This window comes from Periplaneta americana, chromosome 1 (genome assembly GCF_040183065.1).
Source record: "Periplaneta americana isolate PAMFEO1 chromosome 1, P.americana_PAMFEO1_priV1, whole genome shotgun sequence".
Taxonomy (NCBI): domain Eukaryota; kingdom Metazoa; phylum Arthropoda; class Insecta; order Blattodea; family Blattidae; genus Periplaneta; species Periplaneta americana.
Genome location: NC_091117.1, coordinates 85,492,559 through 85,511,052, shown reverse-complemented (window position 1 = coordinate 85,511,052; position 18,494 = coordinate 85,492,559). Strand labels below are relative to the sequence as shown.

Genomic DNA, 18,494 nt, shown 5'->3' with positions numbered 1-18,494 from the left:
ACAACGGTTCTGCTCAGAATGTCAGATGAGTAGATGCTTTTGGATATTTACATATGTCCATGGGTTAAAAAGCAATAGACAAAAATAAAATATGGATTCGGCAATTGTTACAAAAAAAGGAAAATTTGTTGCGAATTAAACATTTATTTGTCTGCGCAAATGATCCATATATCAGTATTAATGGCATTACCTTTTCGTACGTTTTCTCATTGAAAGAATAGAAATTTATAAAAACGTTGTTTGTTTTGAAGAGCTCTATCAAATGGTACCATATTTGACCCCGACTCCCATTTGAAATTTTAAAGTAATATGCCACTGACCCTACTTCCTGTTAAGGCTGATTGATGAAATCAAGCTTAAGTGAAAGTTCACATGTGCTTTCGTTACAAATATTTTTGCCTCGAAAATTTTAATGCACTAGTTTCCGAAATAAATGACTTACAGGTGGTCTGAATCACCTATTGTCTTTTCGTACGTTTTCTCATTGAAAGAGTAGGAATAAATAAAAACATTTCCTATGAAAGTTGTTTGTTTTAAAGAGCTCTATCAAATGGTACCATATTTGACCACGACTCCCATTTGAAATTTTAAAGTAATGTGCCACTGACCCTACTTCCTGTTAAGGCTGATTGATGAAATCAAGCTCAAGTGAAAGTTCACATGTGCTTTAGTAATAAATATTTTTGTCTCGAAAACTTTAATGCACTAGTTTCTGAAATAAATTACTGTTACGGGTGGTCTGAATCATCCTGTATACAGTCATGAGCTCAATACGTAGGGAATATGCACCCATAAATAGTTGCTAACCACTAGGATCGCTACTATCGCCCCATCACAAACAATGTGAAACATTATCGGCACAGTCTATTGTTCCTAGTACTCTCATCAACTCAAACTTCATGACTGTATATACTAGACTGTGGTATCATTATTAGATATGTTTATCACTCGAAACAAATTCTTTCTTAGCGCTGTTTAAATTCACAGATATTTTTTATCGTCATATGAAAAGTGTTACCTGCAGAGTAATTTTAAGAATCAGCCTTTGGTTTTCTCCGAATACCCTGGTTCTATCTGTCATTATCATTTCACCATTCATGAGTACAAACTAATTAGTTAAGCTTACCACTACCACAAGGTGTTTATCCATTTGCAGTCTCAATAAGTACGTTCATACATTATTCCGATAGCACCTTGTACTTTGATTTATTAGACTTTTAACCATTCTTTGAAACAGGGAATGTGAATTTAACATCAGTGAATTTACTGAATAATGTATGAGACACTGTTTTAATTTTTAGTTTAATGAATACATTTCCATTGTGAACACCATTTTGCCACATTATTTTTTGGATTTTGCTGAGAGTTTTCAGCAAGTATACACTTTAATACATCTAGATTTTATGGGCAGCCTCACCAACAAGGATAAAGTGGTCGTGGCCCTTCACAATCTAAAGGATCTCTTCAAAGGAAACATGTTCTTAATCAACGAGTTCACATGGGTAAGTGTTCTTTTAAGGTTGTATTGCCACTTTATTTATAGAAAGCCATAATACTCAGCACATACTAAATCACAAAGAGAACTCTAGATATTTCATTAAAATTTTTAACTGGACATTTGCATTATGTCCATTATTTTGTACTGGGTGAATAGATTGTAGAGAGGCTACATTGTGGTAACCCGGCTCTCGGTCAAGCCAGTTGCAGACTTTGGTTACTGTACCCAGAAATCTTGTTGTCGGTTATATGCAGCGCAGTATTGGTAATTCAACAAGCCACAAACTACTAATACAAAATATTACTAAATATAAGCTGGTAAAACGTTATTTACGGTACTTAACCAATTAAGAAAGTAGATGCTGAAACTGTTTTATCTCTTGTTCAAAACATTTGTTGTGTTCACTGTAGTTCCTATTGAGAAATGAGGGCTGTGTTTCCTCGGATAATATTTTTCAGTTCTTCCATTGACTATTGACTTCGTCGTTTAGAGTTCCCCAGAGATAAAAGTTAAAAGGGATTAGGTCGGGGGAATGAGAGGACCACATATTCGTACTGATCATTTTAACCTTAAACAGTGTATGAAGTTTGTCCATAAAATAGTTAGCTGTATATGCTGTTACAGTGTCCTGTTGGGGAGAGAGTGTGCATTAGTCTATTTTCCTCATTTAAAAAAAATAATTATGTTTGATTTAAGCTTTAGGCTTGCAATACTATTCCTCCTCTCCACCAGGTTTGATTTCCTCCCAGAACAAAGAGACTAGTTTTAAAACTGGTTGGAAATGTTGCATACTGTGTTGAAGAAAGGTTATCTGTTGGAAATATTATTGTTCGCTCGTTAGAGCTTTGCTATTGGAATCTAGAATGTTTCCAATCTGATACCAGATGTTGAATCCCCACAATGTATGGAGGTTTCATGAAGCATGTATTCTAAACTACTGTATTTTAAACTATTTCATAAGTAAAAGTCATATGGCTTTAGATCAGGAGATCACAAATTATTAATAATGACTTTGTCATCAAACCAAGAGTGTATTTCAGGCCCATTGTACACGAATGAAAGAAGAAGACAAGCATCAACTTGAACATTGACCTAAAACTACGTAGTTCTTTGTTTGCTCTCTTCCTCAGGACAAGTGACCCGAAAATGTTTCCACTCAAGAATATATGTGAAGTAGCTTCTGTTAGCATGAACATTCGATATTTGGCGCCACTTTACAGACTCGTCTCTTTGCGTTTAATGGCATGGGTTACTCTTGCCCCAAATTAACACTTACCGTGGTTCATCTTATAAATAATTCCATACTCCGCAGACCTAACAACCTCTATATCTAGATTCATACCCATGTATTTTCGTTTGACATTCCGTAAGTACTCCTGCAGAAATGGTGGCAGTGGCAGGGTGGTGGCGGGGGTGGTGGTGGTACCGAAATCCCAGAGCCAGGGCACTTTTTTGTTTATAAATACGCCATTACATCAAACACTGCACTTATTATAGCTTTAGAGTTGAGAGCCATATGGGTAGTTGCTGAGTTCTATTGCAACCATTCATACAGTCTCTCTTCTTCCAGTAGTTCTTCGAAAAACTGATTCAAAATTAAAATTATTTAAATGTACCGCTGTATATCGTATCTTTAAAAATATTGAACCAATTGTTCTTCTTGCACTATAGTAGGGAGCAGGAATATTGGTGGATGGAGGTATACCCCTTCATACTAACCCAACCCACGTTCCACCCCTACTTTAGCTGTAAACGTTCTTTGAAGGGTCGCTTCTGAAACATCTTTCACTCCTCGCTACGTAACCTAAAGTCTGTAACATTGAAATAGTGTTTATTGTATATATAAACACTGTCTGTGTGTCAGTATTTAGTGTAATTTCTGTGCGCAGCATTATAATTATTTCATTAAACAACAGCACATGTGAACACTTCATTTGTTATAATACAAACTACTGGTATACAATATGCGACATGATTTTATAACTACTATACTGATATCGAATAGCATTCGTATTTTGAGGTAACTAAGAAAATCAGTTGAATTCATATCTTCCAAGTTCGACAGTCTTAGAGAGGAATTGGCGCACACAAGACATGAACTCTACTCCACGCAGGAGGAGATGAAGAGGCTAGTGCAAGAAAATGACCATCTCAAACAGGAAGTGAGTGATCTGCAGCAGTACACATGCAGAGACAATATAATGCTATTTGGAGTTCCGGAGATCGATGAACAATCAACTTATGAAGTCGACCAAATATCGGAAGTCATAGGCGGTAGTGAATTGGTGCAACATGATGTAAGCGTAGCACATCGCATACCATCCAGACCAGGGAAGACGCGTCCTATTGTCATCCGCTTCACAAATAGTAGAAGTCGTGATGAATGGCTCCAGCTGTTCAAAAATGAGGCCAAAAATGATGGCAGTGGTCCTGGGATTGCGACAAAGGAAGTCAACAGGGACCTTCCGGCAGGAAGAATCACAGCAGGTGACCAACTGATAGCAGTGACCAGAGACCTTTTGAACAAGACAAGGGTTGCAAGAAAAGATGAAGCCAGTCCCGTGAGTAAAATCACTGGTGTTGACGATGTAAATAATTTGTAAATAGTATTGTGTCGGTACCCAGGTTTTATTTTACTGTATATAATATAATTGACTTAACAATGGCTAGTAATACTATATTAAATGAAATCCATCAGTGGAAATTTAATAATAATAATAATAATAATAATAATAATAATAATAATAATAATAATAATAACACAATGGTTTTTAACGATTTACTTCACTGCAATGAGTATATTGCCAATATACTATCAGATCTTAAAATATTTCACTTAAACTTATAGTGACCTAATTCCTGTTTTCCTCATTCTCTTAATAACCAGAATTTCAATCATATTACGAAAATTTTAATTTGTTATATTAATTAAAGTTTTTTTAAGTATTCGTAAACACTATAAATAATTCCTTTCGCTTGGCTCTGCGTATCCGCTCCCTTTCTAGACATGTCGCTCAACTAGGCACAGAAGCAATTCCAGTGTTAGTATTGAAAATTACTGTTTGAATATGTGCACAGTGAACAGACAACAGCTACGATGACTGCTCTCTCAATACCCAACGATTGGCTTGCAAGCAACTACACCCGAATGCATCGACACACTGCCAGTCAGTCATCCCAATGGACAGGTCAGAAGAGAGGGGGTGGTATGTGCAAAACTGTGCTAAGTACGACCCGCCAATATCTTTGCTCCCTACTATAACAGCGTACCAAACACCAACTTCCGAATGATGTAGTAGTGTTTCATGAAGGATAGCCAAAAGAAATTGCGAATTCTACCATCATTAGCAGGATGGAAGCTGAAAAAAGACTTTAGTGTAATGAATGGCATTGCCACTTATGAAAGAAGTAGCTTAAGCTTACATTAGGGTTGCCAGGTTGTACGTTTTTCCCCTATTCTTATGTTTTCTGGATGTTAATGTGGCTTTACGTTTTTTATTCCCCTGTACAACTTTTTCTTCCTTTATTTAAAATTTGGCGCTGGATAATAGTAAAATACTGTATAACAGTTTCAATTATTTTTGTTATATTATCGCTGGGATTTAGATTTTGAAAATAGGCTAATTCTTCAAATTCTTCACATTGATGCCTCAGCAGAAAGTGCCAAATATTTCCCGACTCATATGTTTCATACTGAGCATACCTGGATCGAATGTGTTTGTGGAACGAGTGTTTTCAATGATGAAGAACAAATGGACTGAAGTGAGGAACAGATGCTCACCAGAACTGATAAATTCAGAGTTTCAAATTGTTATAAATTTTGACATGCCCTGCAAAGAGTTTTTTTAATGTATTAAAAATCACAATAAATTGCTACATGAAGCTAAATCAATTTCAAAATATGAAAGTGAGACACAAATGTGAGTATGTGTACAATGGTTGTATGTGCAATCCTTTAATATGTGATTTTTAAAGTAAAAATTAAGAAATCATGAGTCACTAAAAAGTCGATAAAATCTTCCTTTTTTATTTTTAGAAGTTGGCAACCCTAGCTTACATTCTCCCACTTGTTCAGTATGAAAGAATGGGACTTGGTCTGGTTGAGAAATCATCTCGCTACTGATACTTGAGTGCATCTCGCAGCCGAGCTGAACCCATTGGTGAACGAAATGGCAGTTGGGAACATATTTTAAACGAGGAAAGGGTTGATGAGGTCTACTTTGCAATACAGTCGCATATTAAGAACAATGCTTACGTAATATATAAGCTGACACACAATACAGCTCTCAACTGGTTCCCGCATAATGGAAATTCTGCCACTACAGAATAGTAGCAGAACACTTGAATTACAGTGACATTCGGGGTACGGTATTTAAAGGACTTATGTTAAAAGAATGTATTCAAGAATGAAAAATAAACAAATTTCTTCAAGCATAATTAAGGGGCACAAAAGAATTGTACAGAAGTGCTAAATGATATCCATCCTCCAAAGAAAAATAAATCTGATATTGATCCAAGTAGCCTATATCAGCTCTCAATGAAATAAAAATGTTTCAATTGCAGAAATCTATGTAGTGCATAAAAAATTAGTCACACAGTGCTCAAATTGAAAATAAAATAATTCCCAAAACCATTAAATTTCAACATTTTAATAATGACTATGGAAAGCTAAGACAGACAATATGAAATTTTAAACGTTTACGCTGCAGTTTTCAGAAACAAAATGTCAAAGAAAAATACGGAACTGAAAAGCAAATCAAGTTGTAAAAGTAAAAGGAGCAGCTGAAGAATATAATTTGAAAGTAAACCTTTTAATTGAACATATCCAGACTTTCGGGAAACAAAAATGTAAATGCATCTTGATTACACAACTTTGAAACTTCTTTAAAACATAGTACTGAAAATCTGCATAGGTCTACTGTTATGTAACATGTCATCAAGTAACATAGTAATATGCTTGGGATATTTATAATCTTCGTAGGTACTGTACCCAATCAGTGATGCACAATTAATCAAACAATCGTTTTTACTATGCTTAATAATAGAATTAATCTTCATTTTATAGTATGTTGGAGAAAACCTAGCAGCAAAAATATTGTACGGTAATGGTGTTCCAGTCTTGTTCCAAATATACTCGTACACCAGCTTGTATATACTATATTATGTAAACAATGACGAAGAATGTATACTTATATGAAATACGAAGTGAAATTTTATTTTTACAGGCCATTTACAATATCATACAACGGCCAATAGAAGTGGACACAGTAAGCAAATATCGAGTTCTGGAAAACTTAAAAAAATTGGAAAGAGAAGAAAATACTCCTATTAATTCTAGAAAGAAAAAGGCAGCACTGATAGCATATAAGAAGGCTGAAAACTTGTTTCATGTAGCAAACAGATCCTTAATTAGAATTCTCAACCGTATTGATGAATTGGTAAGTGGTAACCAAACTACACAACAATTCAACCTGAGCAGAACACATCACAAACTCCAACCACAGCTACAGCAACATAGACAATGACATGAAAATACTACACATCCAGCTAAAAACCCAGAAACTTGACACCCTAGAACAATATGAAATTTATGATCATACTAAAACACACCAGCATCACATCCTGAACACTCAGCTCAATTTCAAAATGCACATCCTTTTCGACACAACCATGAATACACCCCATCACAACAGGAAACCAGATGATAGCATGAGATCTCCACTAGGCTTTGGACATTGAAGCACAAGACTTCGAAACTAGTCAAGCAAGGTAAATCGTAAATATTAACACAGTAAAGAAGTCAGAAATCTAATTAGTGAAAAATATTTCATTGTTTAGATATGTTGCAAATGTTTTTAATGTTATTGCAAAACGTGATATGTCTACTCCCATTGGTAGCTAATACTTATACTAATAAAGAAAAGCATTCCTTCCAATGTAGCCTTGATTTTTCCTGAAAGACACAATTTTAAAACTGCTCTCCTGTAAAATAAGAAAATGTATGTAATCAGCTTATTCTATACCGGTAACACTACAGATATATATACTGGTACGGTACGTACCAGTACTGAGTAATTTTTTACTTGTTCTACATCTCAGAGCTAGAATGCTGATGTAAGACCTCCGAAATATAATACCTGTAGGCCTAATTAAAATAAAAAATGAAATGCTTCTGACGAAAATTTCCTCTTCCTTCATAGTACTTGAACTGAAACCACCTATTAATCTATACATGGACCATTTTTCTTCATAAGTGATTTACACTGTGAATTTATTTTATTTACTTGAAGTTCAGGATGAAGACAAAGTCTGAAATTCAGTAACAAATACATTCGTCCTTTTTCCTCTTCCTCTTTATGTTATATTAAGTAACATTAGGTAAAATATGAAATCCTCAAGACAAATGACGTAATATTAAAATTCTTTTAAGATTATTTGGAAAAAAAAAAAAAAAAAAAAAAGCTTACAAGAAAGAATGTTTACAGAAAACAAATATTAGACAATGCTAATAGGCCCACAGTAACAATAAAGAGAAAAATAATAATAAATTTGTTCTAGGTGAGCGGACTGGTCACTAATAGTTACTTTGGCCTTAACAGGAAAGACATTGATATGCTGCAGAGAGAGTGGAGCAAGTTTGCTTCAGACAGGGGTCAAATGGAAAAACTTTTGAGAAGGTAAATCTAAAAGATATCTGAAATATAGGCTCTATTTTTTAGCAGTGGTTTGTCAGTTTTAATAGAGCTGAGGCATATAACTTTAGAATATCAATCATGCTATAAAAACATAGAACATAAATTCCAATACCACCACTGCCTGGTACACAGTCCACACCTATCCTTATAAACTTGGTTATTGCACAGATCTGGTTGCTTTCTTAACAATTGGTTCTCATAGGTTAAGATTTTGCACTGAAACCTACAGAATCAGTGATGGTATACCACCACCATCACCATCACCATCACCATCACCATCACCATCACCCACAGTTTGCTACTTCACAGTGGGCGATGAGAATATTTTCTAATTTATCCATCACGAAGTTAGAGACTTTGTTACTTAGAATTAATTTGTAAGCTGATAAAGAGCATTCTATATCAACTGAGAAAAAGAGGCAATATTTTAGATTTCGTAAGAGACGAACAGATAATTCAGTTTCAGCTTTGTTATTCTTTTCCTTAAAATGATAGTGGCAGTGAGTAAAGTCTTCAGTCCTGTGTTTTTCTGCAGCACCGCGTCCAACTTGTTTTTCATTCTTTCTCCAGCAGTTCAGAAGGCTTCTGTTTTGCTGTATTCAGTAGTTCAAGTTGTTCATAAGGTGGAGGGGAGGTTTCCAATACTTTCAAGAACAGGAATCAAGTGTGCAATGACTGTAAAATGGAATTTTGTTGCCCTTTTTTCACTAGACACCTGAAAGAAAAAGTTAAAAAAAGTTTAAAAGTTTGTGACATTTTATTCTGCTGTGGAAATCGTAACAAGCATTTCAATAGTTTGCAAGTTACAGAACACATTTTAACAGATAGGTATCAAATTTGAAAGTATGTTTTACTTACCTACTTATTGCAGACTTTTAAAATAATATTCCTGCCATCAGTTGAATAATGAGGAAATTCATTTAGCCACTGACGAATTAACGATGCTTTAGATGATTTAATTTTCGGCATTGTGTAGTAAAAGTTTGCCTACCATTTAGATTTAGATGTCAAAGGATGAACTGCTTTGTAATAGAATAGGAGATGTGCAATTGCTATTTCAATGGAAGTTGGAATTTTAGGTTGTCTGTTGCTTATTTCTGGACTTTCTGATTATGGGAAAAAGGAAGGGGTTGTTAGCCATTTTGAAATGTATGCAGTTCAGGCTATTAAGAAAAATAGTAGACATTTACAAAAAATTAATAAAAATTTAAAAATAGGCACTAACATGGAAATAGGCATTTTAGGCACTATAAAACTCCCTTATTTAGACCTATATATCAATGAAAACCCTAAATATCAAAGAAAAGAATAGGATTTGTCTTAATTCAGCTCTCTAGTCATAATGCCACATGGGCATACCGGTACTTCTAATTTATTATTACTATTGAAAATGCTTTCATTAGGAAATTCTCTCATGTTCATTATCATTCCTGTTTGCTTCCTGCTTATAGAGTACTTCAAGAAACTCCAGAAATTTTAAACATGGTACCGGTACCTGTAAACTACACTCATGACATTAATGAACACTTGAGTGAAGTACAAGTTATCTACAATGCCGCTATGACTTACGTACAACTAGTAAAAGATTTCATTGATTCATTGGAGACATTCGAGAAGTTTGATGCCTTCATTCACTATCTGGTGAAAGCATTTGGATCTTCAAAGTTGAATGTTCTGAAGAAAATCAAGGTTGGTATTAGGGAATGTTCTGTAAACATTATCCAAACTAATTTATTCAATATTAACTTGATTGCTTAAAAATATGTGTGAGCTTGCTCAAGAGAGATTCTTATACATGACAGGTGTTCCACTACAGCAATATGAAGGTTCAAATTTTAGCAACATGAAAAAGATGAGAATATTTAAAGTACATTCAACAAATTACCGGTACTCACTGTATTTGTAATATAGGTAATGTTTACCAAAGTATAAATTTATCTCTCTTCTGATACTTTTATTATAAAATTATTTGCACATCATATTCGTGATATCGAAGATAAATAAGATGAGATTTTAATTATTACCATTTAATACGAGAAAAATTCGTACCGGCACCGGGAATCGAACCCAGGACCTCTCAGCTCTGCACGCTGAGCGCTCTTTCCAACTGAGCTATGCCAGGACACGATCCACGGCGCCGGCCGAACCCCTCTCATAATGTTTTTATGGCTTTACTACCTGCATTTGAGACGATACACGTCATGTATATGCAGGAGCGCATATATATATATATATATATATATATGACTTTGTGGCCATATTCAACAACAGTTTGTAACAACTGTTAACAGTTAATACATCAATATTCATTAATATGAGGTCTCACCCACCTCATTGAATATTACACGTCTACTATGAAGTAGCCAATGTGTATTATTACCATTTAATACGAGAAAAATTCGTACCGGCACTGGCTCAGTTGGAAAGAGCACTCAGCGCACAGAGCTGAGAGGTCCTGGGTTCGATTTCCGGTGCCAGTACGAATTTTTCTCGTATTAAATGGTAATAATACACATTGGCTACTTCATAGTAGACGTGTAATATTCAATGAGCTGGGCGAGACCTCATACTTAATGAATATTGATGTATGAGATTTTAACTTGTGGACCAAGTGAACCTCAACATACTTACAAATCTAAATTACTGGTAAGTTTTTGCTATTTGTTATCCATTGTTAAAATAAATCTTTTCTTGAAATTAGTAAATGACAAGAAAAACAATTTTTTTAACAAAATAATGCTTAAATGAATGTATATAAGTACTTTGCTGATGATGAATGATGATTTACCATATTTTGTGCAAGTGATATAGTTCCAAACTTAAATTACTTGCATCTTTGGCAAAGTGTGTATTTGTTTTGTTTTTTTTTTCCATGCAACAAAAACGTGGATCTTGTATTCCAATTTCTTCTTGCATACCGAAATTTTATGACTGGATAGCTGATTTTTATGTATTGAAAATAATGTTGATGTCTCACTCCATCCCTCGGTTTGGGGTGAAGTGATAGATAAGTATTTTTCATTAAGTACCGGTATCACTGTATAAAGATGAGGAGGTGATGTGATACATATTTGTTTCTTGATCAGTTTTCTTGGATTATTCTCATAATTTATGCTAAATTTAATTTAGGAAACAGATATTTAAAAAATATATTCCACATTATTGTTCAAATATTGTAGGAGTGTGAATTAATTTATGGAAAATGCGTAGATACCAAGTAATTATTATAGACTTTTTAGCTCAAAGTAAGCCTTATTACATAAACCAGAGACATAAAACACAATATAACTCAAAATGAGACACATAGAATATTTTATTTTATTAACATGAACTGAAAAATAAAAATCGAAGTAGATGAGAAAAATTAAAAATCACAAAAGTAAAGGAGGTGATTAATTTTAGTCACAATGTCGTTCAAAGCATCTTCTCTGGTATTTCCAATTTAACAATACATGTGGGTATATGACAATGACATCGTCAATCTCTGGCCAGACAAAAGTATTTCCGTGGTTTTTGTCCTTCCAGAATGTTTCGTTCAAATAGTTTCGTTCACAGACAGTTTGTCCTGTTTCCCCCTCCCCCCCTTAGACGTTTGGTCCATAGTTCCACGTCTACTGATTTTTCGTCCATAATAACGTTCGTACAGCTTGTAATATGTCCACGTTTACTTAGTTCATACTTTCATGTCTAGAGCCTACTGATTATTTGTCCAAATTTACATATGTCCAGTTTTGAATACAGTCACATTGTTCATTAGATTAGATTAGATTAGATTAGATGAGATTAGATTAGATTAAAATGAAGTAGAAGTCAGGTTAGTTATACCTTAAGACTGAAGTTTAGTGACTTATTGTATTTCTCGTGTGTACATCATTCCTACATAAAAAGTTTAGTCCCTTTAACAAAATACTGCATCTTTTTTACAAGATGTTTCGTTTCAAGACTGTCTTTTGAATTAATGTACCGCAGCCTACATTAGTTTCATACTTTATTATCCAAGCTTTAGTAAATTAGGTTATTTTATTAAAATAATTAATTTAACTTATATATTATATAACATTTTATATTACAAAAAATCAAGTTCCCAATAGATAAGTAAAAAATACTGTATATTACAAAATCAAAAACCTTAATCAATATAGACAAAATTTTCTTAAAAGAATAAAGTATATTTCACTTTTTCATTATAATTTTGTACAAATTCAGATGTCTATGCTGGGTTTCCAACAATCTATAATTTACATTTGGATAATAATCGTCGTTGTTGCTATGGAAATTTCGAATATTTCCAGTTAGAAATTTAATCAATCGTGACATTCCTCATTTCTTCAAAGAAAGGACGCCACATTTTAAAATATCAAAATGTTACATACTGGTATCACTTTTACTCTGATAATAGTGATAAAACCAGGAAATATTGGATATGTGAAAGACGAGATACATACAATGCAAGATGCACAACTAACTTTGAAATCGACAGTTTGTTGAAAATAAGAGATCTGGTATACAGATTTTGAATTATCGAATAGATGGCTTCAAGTTCTCCATAAAATTTTATAGCTCGATAACCTAAGCATTTATAAAATGAGAATAGTGGACATGCAGCACCAGTACCTGCTCCATTTTTATTGCACAGCAGTGATCCATCACTGAAGGTATGAAGTAATTATTTCTGAAGCTTTCTTAGTTGAAACGTTAAAAGTGTTATAATTTTAAAGAGGTTATGTACCTTATGACAGACGGGTCCTGTTTGTATACCCGGTACATATGAAGTCTGAAAAGTTCATTCCAAAAGATGTTCTAAAATTGCTAGCATTGAAAACTATTCACAGTAGATTCTTTAAGACAGAAAAGGATGGACATCACTGAAAATGATTCTGATCCATTTCTTCCTGAAGAAATTATTTCAATTTCGTTTAAGTGAACACGTTTGAACCTCATAAGTGACCCCAATAAGGTATCACTCAAGAGGCAACTAAGCCAGAAGATAATGGGGTAGGGTGACCAGTTCCTTTCCTCTTTCATTGCATTTGATGTAGCCTACATCAGTTGCATACTTTATTATCCAAGTTATATTTCACTATTTCATTACAATTTTGTACAAATTCAGATATCTATGTTGACAAGCACTCGTGCCCCATCAGTAATCGAAAGGATGCAATTTCACTTTTCCTTGGATACTCAGAAATTATTATATTTTTTTGTACATTGAAACACTCCCATCTTTTATTATTTGAAATTTCGTGGAAATGGTATATTATATCTTGATATTTTGAGATAATTAATCTTTTAACTAACCAGCTGTAATGGCTGGGGGACTCATCGTGCTAATCACACGATACCTCCATTCTGGTTGGATGATCGTCCACCTCTGCTTCGGCATGTGGCCGTGAGGCCAGCAGCCGGCTGGTAGGTCTTGGCCCTTTGTGGGTTGTAGCGCCATGGATTATTATTATTCTTTTAACTATTGAAAATGATAAAGTTGACATGGGGTTTTGTAAGATTTTACTTCCTGCTTAGCAAGACAATCAGCAGCTTCGTTACTGGTTCCATATAATCCACAGTGTGCTGATATGCATTGAAAAACTATACTTTTGTTAAACTTCATCAGTTGGAATATAATTTTCCAATAAACAAATTGTTCTTCCTCAGACACATATCGTCAAGTGAGATGTAGGGCCTTCTGCTTGATAATAGAAGTACATATCAGCAAGAACCTCAATCAGAGGTAATGTATGTACAGTATATATATATTATCCTTAATATGAAATCAGATTATATTTTACTGAAATATTGTTATCAAAAAATATTTCGAGTCATAAAATATTAAGCTAAAAAATATTAGTTGCATTAGGCCTACTGAAAAAGTAATGAAATTTCATTATTTCGAAATCATAAACCAAAAATATGTTATCATAATTCATTAATCTGATCATGGAAACAGAAAAAAAATTTCATGGAAAGCAATCTCTCTCTCTCACTTCACTTTCCCCATATCACTTCACCCCTTTCTATGGGAACTACCAGTAATTCATTAGACTTCTGTTATAATTTACTCCCATGTAAGGTTTTTTAGTTATTTTTAGTGTAGAACTTAAATGGGCACCTATTCGAAAAAACGTCCGTTACCACTTCTATTTTGCTCCTTAGCAGGAGCACACCAATGCAACCTGCAACATAAACTACTAGTAGCATAAAAATATACAAATTAAAATAACTTTTAATAATGCAACATGCATAATGATTTTTTATTTTTTTTATACATATCATAATCTACGAAAATTCAAACCCATACAATCACACACCTACCAAACACAACATTCCACGCAATAAAAGGATTCTGATTCTATGAATCCTCTGCTATCTTTTGTAATTGGTTATAATTTTTATTTCAGCTGTTCGTTGTATATATTTCTTAATTTTTATTTTGTTTTCAGTCTAATTTTATCATGCATCCATTCTGGGAATCCTTGGATGATCACCCAAGAATACATTCAGTTGTTTTCCGATTACAGAAGAGTTTAACTACATTGATTAACAGTGTGGAATATAATTTACCAACAAGATTGTAAGAATTAATTGCACTGTGTGTAAAGATTTTCCAGATCCTGAATTGTCTCAATTATAAAAAAATGCAAGCAAAATGAGAAATATATTTTATTATGGTATGTAATAATGATAACTTATTACCATAAGAACCCTCTCAAAAATTTAAATACAACAAAATCAATCAACAGAATCAACATTAAATCCTGACATGCATAATATGCCCTAAACTTCTACTATGTATAATAAAAAATAACTGCAAAATAATTTAGCAATAAACGTACCATACATAGGCTACATACATAACTATTCTGCTCATGGGCAGGTCTTTCACTGCAAACTCAACATTCTCCAATCTTTGCTCTTTTCTGCCTTCCTCTTTTTCTCCGCATATGATTCACATATTATCTTAATGTCTTCTATCATCTGATATCTTCTTCTACCCCGAACTCTTCTCCTGTTCAGCATTCCTTCCAGTGCATACTTCAGTAGCCAGTTTCTTCTCAGCCAGTTACCCAACCAATTCCTTTTTCTCTTTTTAATCAGCTTCAGCATCATTCTTTCTTCACCCACTTTTTCCAAAACAATTTCGTTTCTCATTCTGTCTGTCCACTTCACATGCTCCATTCTTCTCCATATCTACATTAGAAATGCTTCTATTCCTTTCTCTTCATTTCGTCGTAATGTCCATGTTTCTACCCCATACAATGCCACACTCCACACAAAGCACTTCACTAGTCTCTTCCTTAGTTCTTTTTCCAAAGGTCCGCAGAAGATACTCTTTTTTCTATTAAAAGCTTCCTTTGCCATTGCTATCCTCCTTTTGACTTCCTGGCTGCAGCTCATGTTACTGCTTATAGTACATCCCTAGTATTTGAAGCTGTTCACTTGCTTTACTGCCTCATTTAGAATTCGCAAGTTTACCTTCTATATTTTTCTTGCGACAACCATGGTCTTCGTCTTGTTTGCATTTATCTTCATCCCATACTGCTCACAGCTGTCATTTAGCTCCAGTAGCATATTCCTTAGTATCGCCTCCTCTTCTGCTAACAACGCCATATCATCAGCAAATCTTATGCACTTTTTCTTCTTCCTCCTATCTCTACCCTTCCCATGTCCTGAAAACAGTTCTTCACCAATTCCTCCAAGTAGATGCAGTAAAAGTACCTAATTCATATGATGACCACACTCATTTCTCGGCTTGACTTTGTGTGTATTTAAATGTAGGTGTAGAAGTTAAAAATTGAAAAGTTACTGATACATTATTTGAAAAAAAAAAAAAAAAGAAAAAAAAATTCCTGATTGGCTCAATTGGTATAGCTTTGGTGCGTTTATCCAAAGGTTCCGGGTTCGATACCAGGCCCTGGAACAATTTTTCCCTTGAAATTATTCAAGTCAGTTTCACAGGGAATTATACCTGTAGGCTAGATTTGCATAATACACGTCACTGTTCGTTAACAGGAAAACCACAATTTAAGTCACACAGAGTTTGTGTGCACTCAGTGTTTGTTGCTTGACGGTTGTCAGCTCACTTTGAGGTCTGTGGATATAAAGGGAGAAATTGAGTTGGTAGATCTGGTAGAGTTCTTGGGTAGCTCAATTGATAGAGCCTTAGTGCATTTAGCCAAAGGTTTTGGGTTCGATACCTGGCCCTGGAACAATTTTTTCCTTGAAATTATTCAAAATAGTTATAGTTATGTTACGTTTCAATTTTTTTTATTTCCATTTTTGAACTGAAATGATAGATTAAATTTTATAACTGGGTATACCGGTACAACTCTGTTTTCGTTTTTAAAATCAGTGAGTATTTTACGTTGATTCTGTGTGTAAAATCAGTAGATCTTGTTTACTCTGTAAATGAAATAGTATTACGTTTAGTTTTATATGAGATAAAAAAATCTTCTTTTATAAAACAAACGGAAAATATTTTCATGTTAATAATTTGTTAAAGTACAAGATACTATAGCTATGGTTTTCATTGAATTCTGTTTATTTACTTTAAATTTATTGTACTATTATTGTTCTTTTATCTGGTTCAGTTTGAGATAACTGAAAATTTAATTGTCATTGATTTTTTACATAACATAATTTGAATACCTTATCAGTCTCTTTACAGAATACAATACTACCCTATATTACAAGACTAGTTGCAGAAGTGCAACTTTATGCAAGAGTGGGTTAGATTATAACACGAACATAGGGAATTTTCTAAGACGCATGAGTGCAATAAAGCTACTTTCACAACCAGGCATATACTGTACGATATGTAATCTGCATGTTGTGTATTTTGTTAAAATTTAGAAGAAAATAAATTCGTAATAACTAATAATGTTAAAATGTAGTATTTTCTTTTATAAGTTGTGTATTTTGCTAAAATTTAGAAGAAAATAAATTCGTAATAAATAATAAGACTGTTAAAATGTAGTACTTTTTATAGTACAGAATGCCACATTAGCGTTTGTGTTTGTTTGGTATGGTAATCATATTTTAGAAATGTAAAATCAACAAGCATTGTTGTCATCGCCATATGACCACAATCTAGTATATACAGTCACGAAGCTTGAGTTGTGAGACTGCTAGGAACAACAGGAACAATAGACTGTGCCGGTACTATTTCACATTGTCTGTAATGAGGCGATAATAGTGATCCTAGTGGTTAGCAACTATCTATGGATGCATGTTTATTACGTATTGAGCTTCGTGAATGTATATACTAGACTGTGGTATGACTACCAGGGTATTAATTTTTTTTTAGATTGATGTTGCCAAGTGAGTGTTATAAAAATTAAAATGCGTTGCTATGCAAAAATACGTAGCAATGCGTATTTTACTTTATACGAAAATAAAATGATAATTTTAAAATAGGAAAGTGTCCAATAATAACTTACTTTCAAACAAAAGTAGGTAAATAATTTTATTTACTTTTACCTTTTTACCATAATAAAAATTAGGAGTTTGCTAAAAACACCGTGAAATAAAGTTAATTCACATGTGCAATAAAATAACTTTACCATGTGCACTTCAAGGCATACTATAATGTTATATAAAATGAATAGTAGGCTAATAGCATTCTGTTTCTGTGGTTCCAAGTCTTTTTGTTACGTTACGTTACTTACTTACTTACAAATGGCTTTTAAGGAACCCGAAGGTTCATTGCCGCCCTCATATAAGCTCGCCATCGGTCCCTATCCTGTGCAAGATTAATCCAGTCTCTATCATCATATCCCACCTCCCTCAAATCCATTTTAATATTATCCTCCCATCTACGTCTCGGGTCGACCTGGTTGGCGAGTTGGTATAGCGCTGGCCTTCTATGCCCAAGGTTGCGGGTTCGATCCCGGGCCAGGTCGATGGCATTTAAGTGTGCTTAAATGCGACAGGCTCGTGTCAGTAGATTTACTGGCATGTAAAAGAACTCCTGCAGGACAAAATTCCGGCACATCCGGCGATGCTGATATAACCTCTGCAGTTGCGAGCGTCGTTAAATAAACCATAATTTAAAAATTTTCTACGTCTCGGCCTCCGCAAAGGTCTTTTTCCCTCCAGTCTCCCAACTAACACTCTATATGCATTTCTGGATTCGCCCATACGTGCTACATGCCCTGCCCATCGCAAACGTCTGGATTTAATGTTCCTAATTATGTCAGGTGAAGAATACAATGCGTGCAGTTCTATGTTGTGTAACTTTCTCCATTCTCCTGTAACTTCATCCCTCTTAGCCCCAAATACTTTCCTAAGCACCTTATTCTCAAACA

At 34.1% G+C, this 18,494-nt stretch overlaps 1 protein-coding gene across 4 annotated transcripts in view; it reads left to right on the top strand.

The window, feature by feature from the left end:
* The window catches only part of LOC138697840 (uncharacterized), a 32,459-nt gene extending 14,863 nt beyond the window's left edge, over positions 1–17,596 (top strand). For 2 of the 4 annotated variants that reach the window (XM_069823405.1, XM_069823423.1), the window contains 5 exons: positions 1,399–1,502; positions 6,724–6,936; positions 8,057–8,175; positions 9,645–9,882; positions 14,631–17,596. In XM_069823405.1, coding sequence (XP_069679506.1) covers positions 1,399–1,502; positions 6,724–6,936; positions 8,057–8,175; positions 9,645–9,882; positions 14,631–14,765 — 809 coding nt within the window. In that variant the 3' untranslated portion in view covers positions 14,766–17,596. Of the gene's footprint in view, positions 1–1,398; positions 1,503–6,723; positions 6,937–8,056; positions 8,176–9,644; positions 9,883–13,845; positions 13,905–14,630 lie in introns of those variants that run through there. The other 2 variants (XM_069823414.1, XM_069823432.1) reach the window with 2 other exon arrangements.
* The last annotated feature ends 898 nt before the right edge of the window (positions 17,597–18,494 follow it).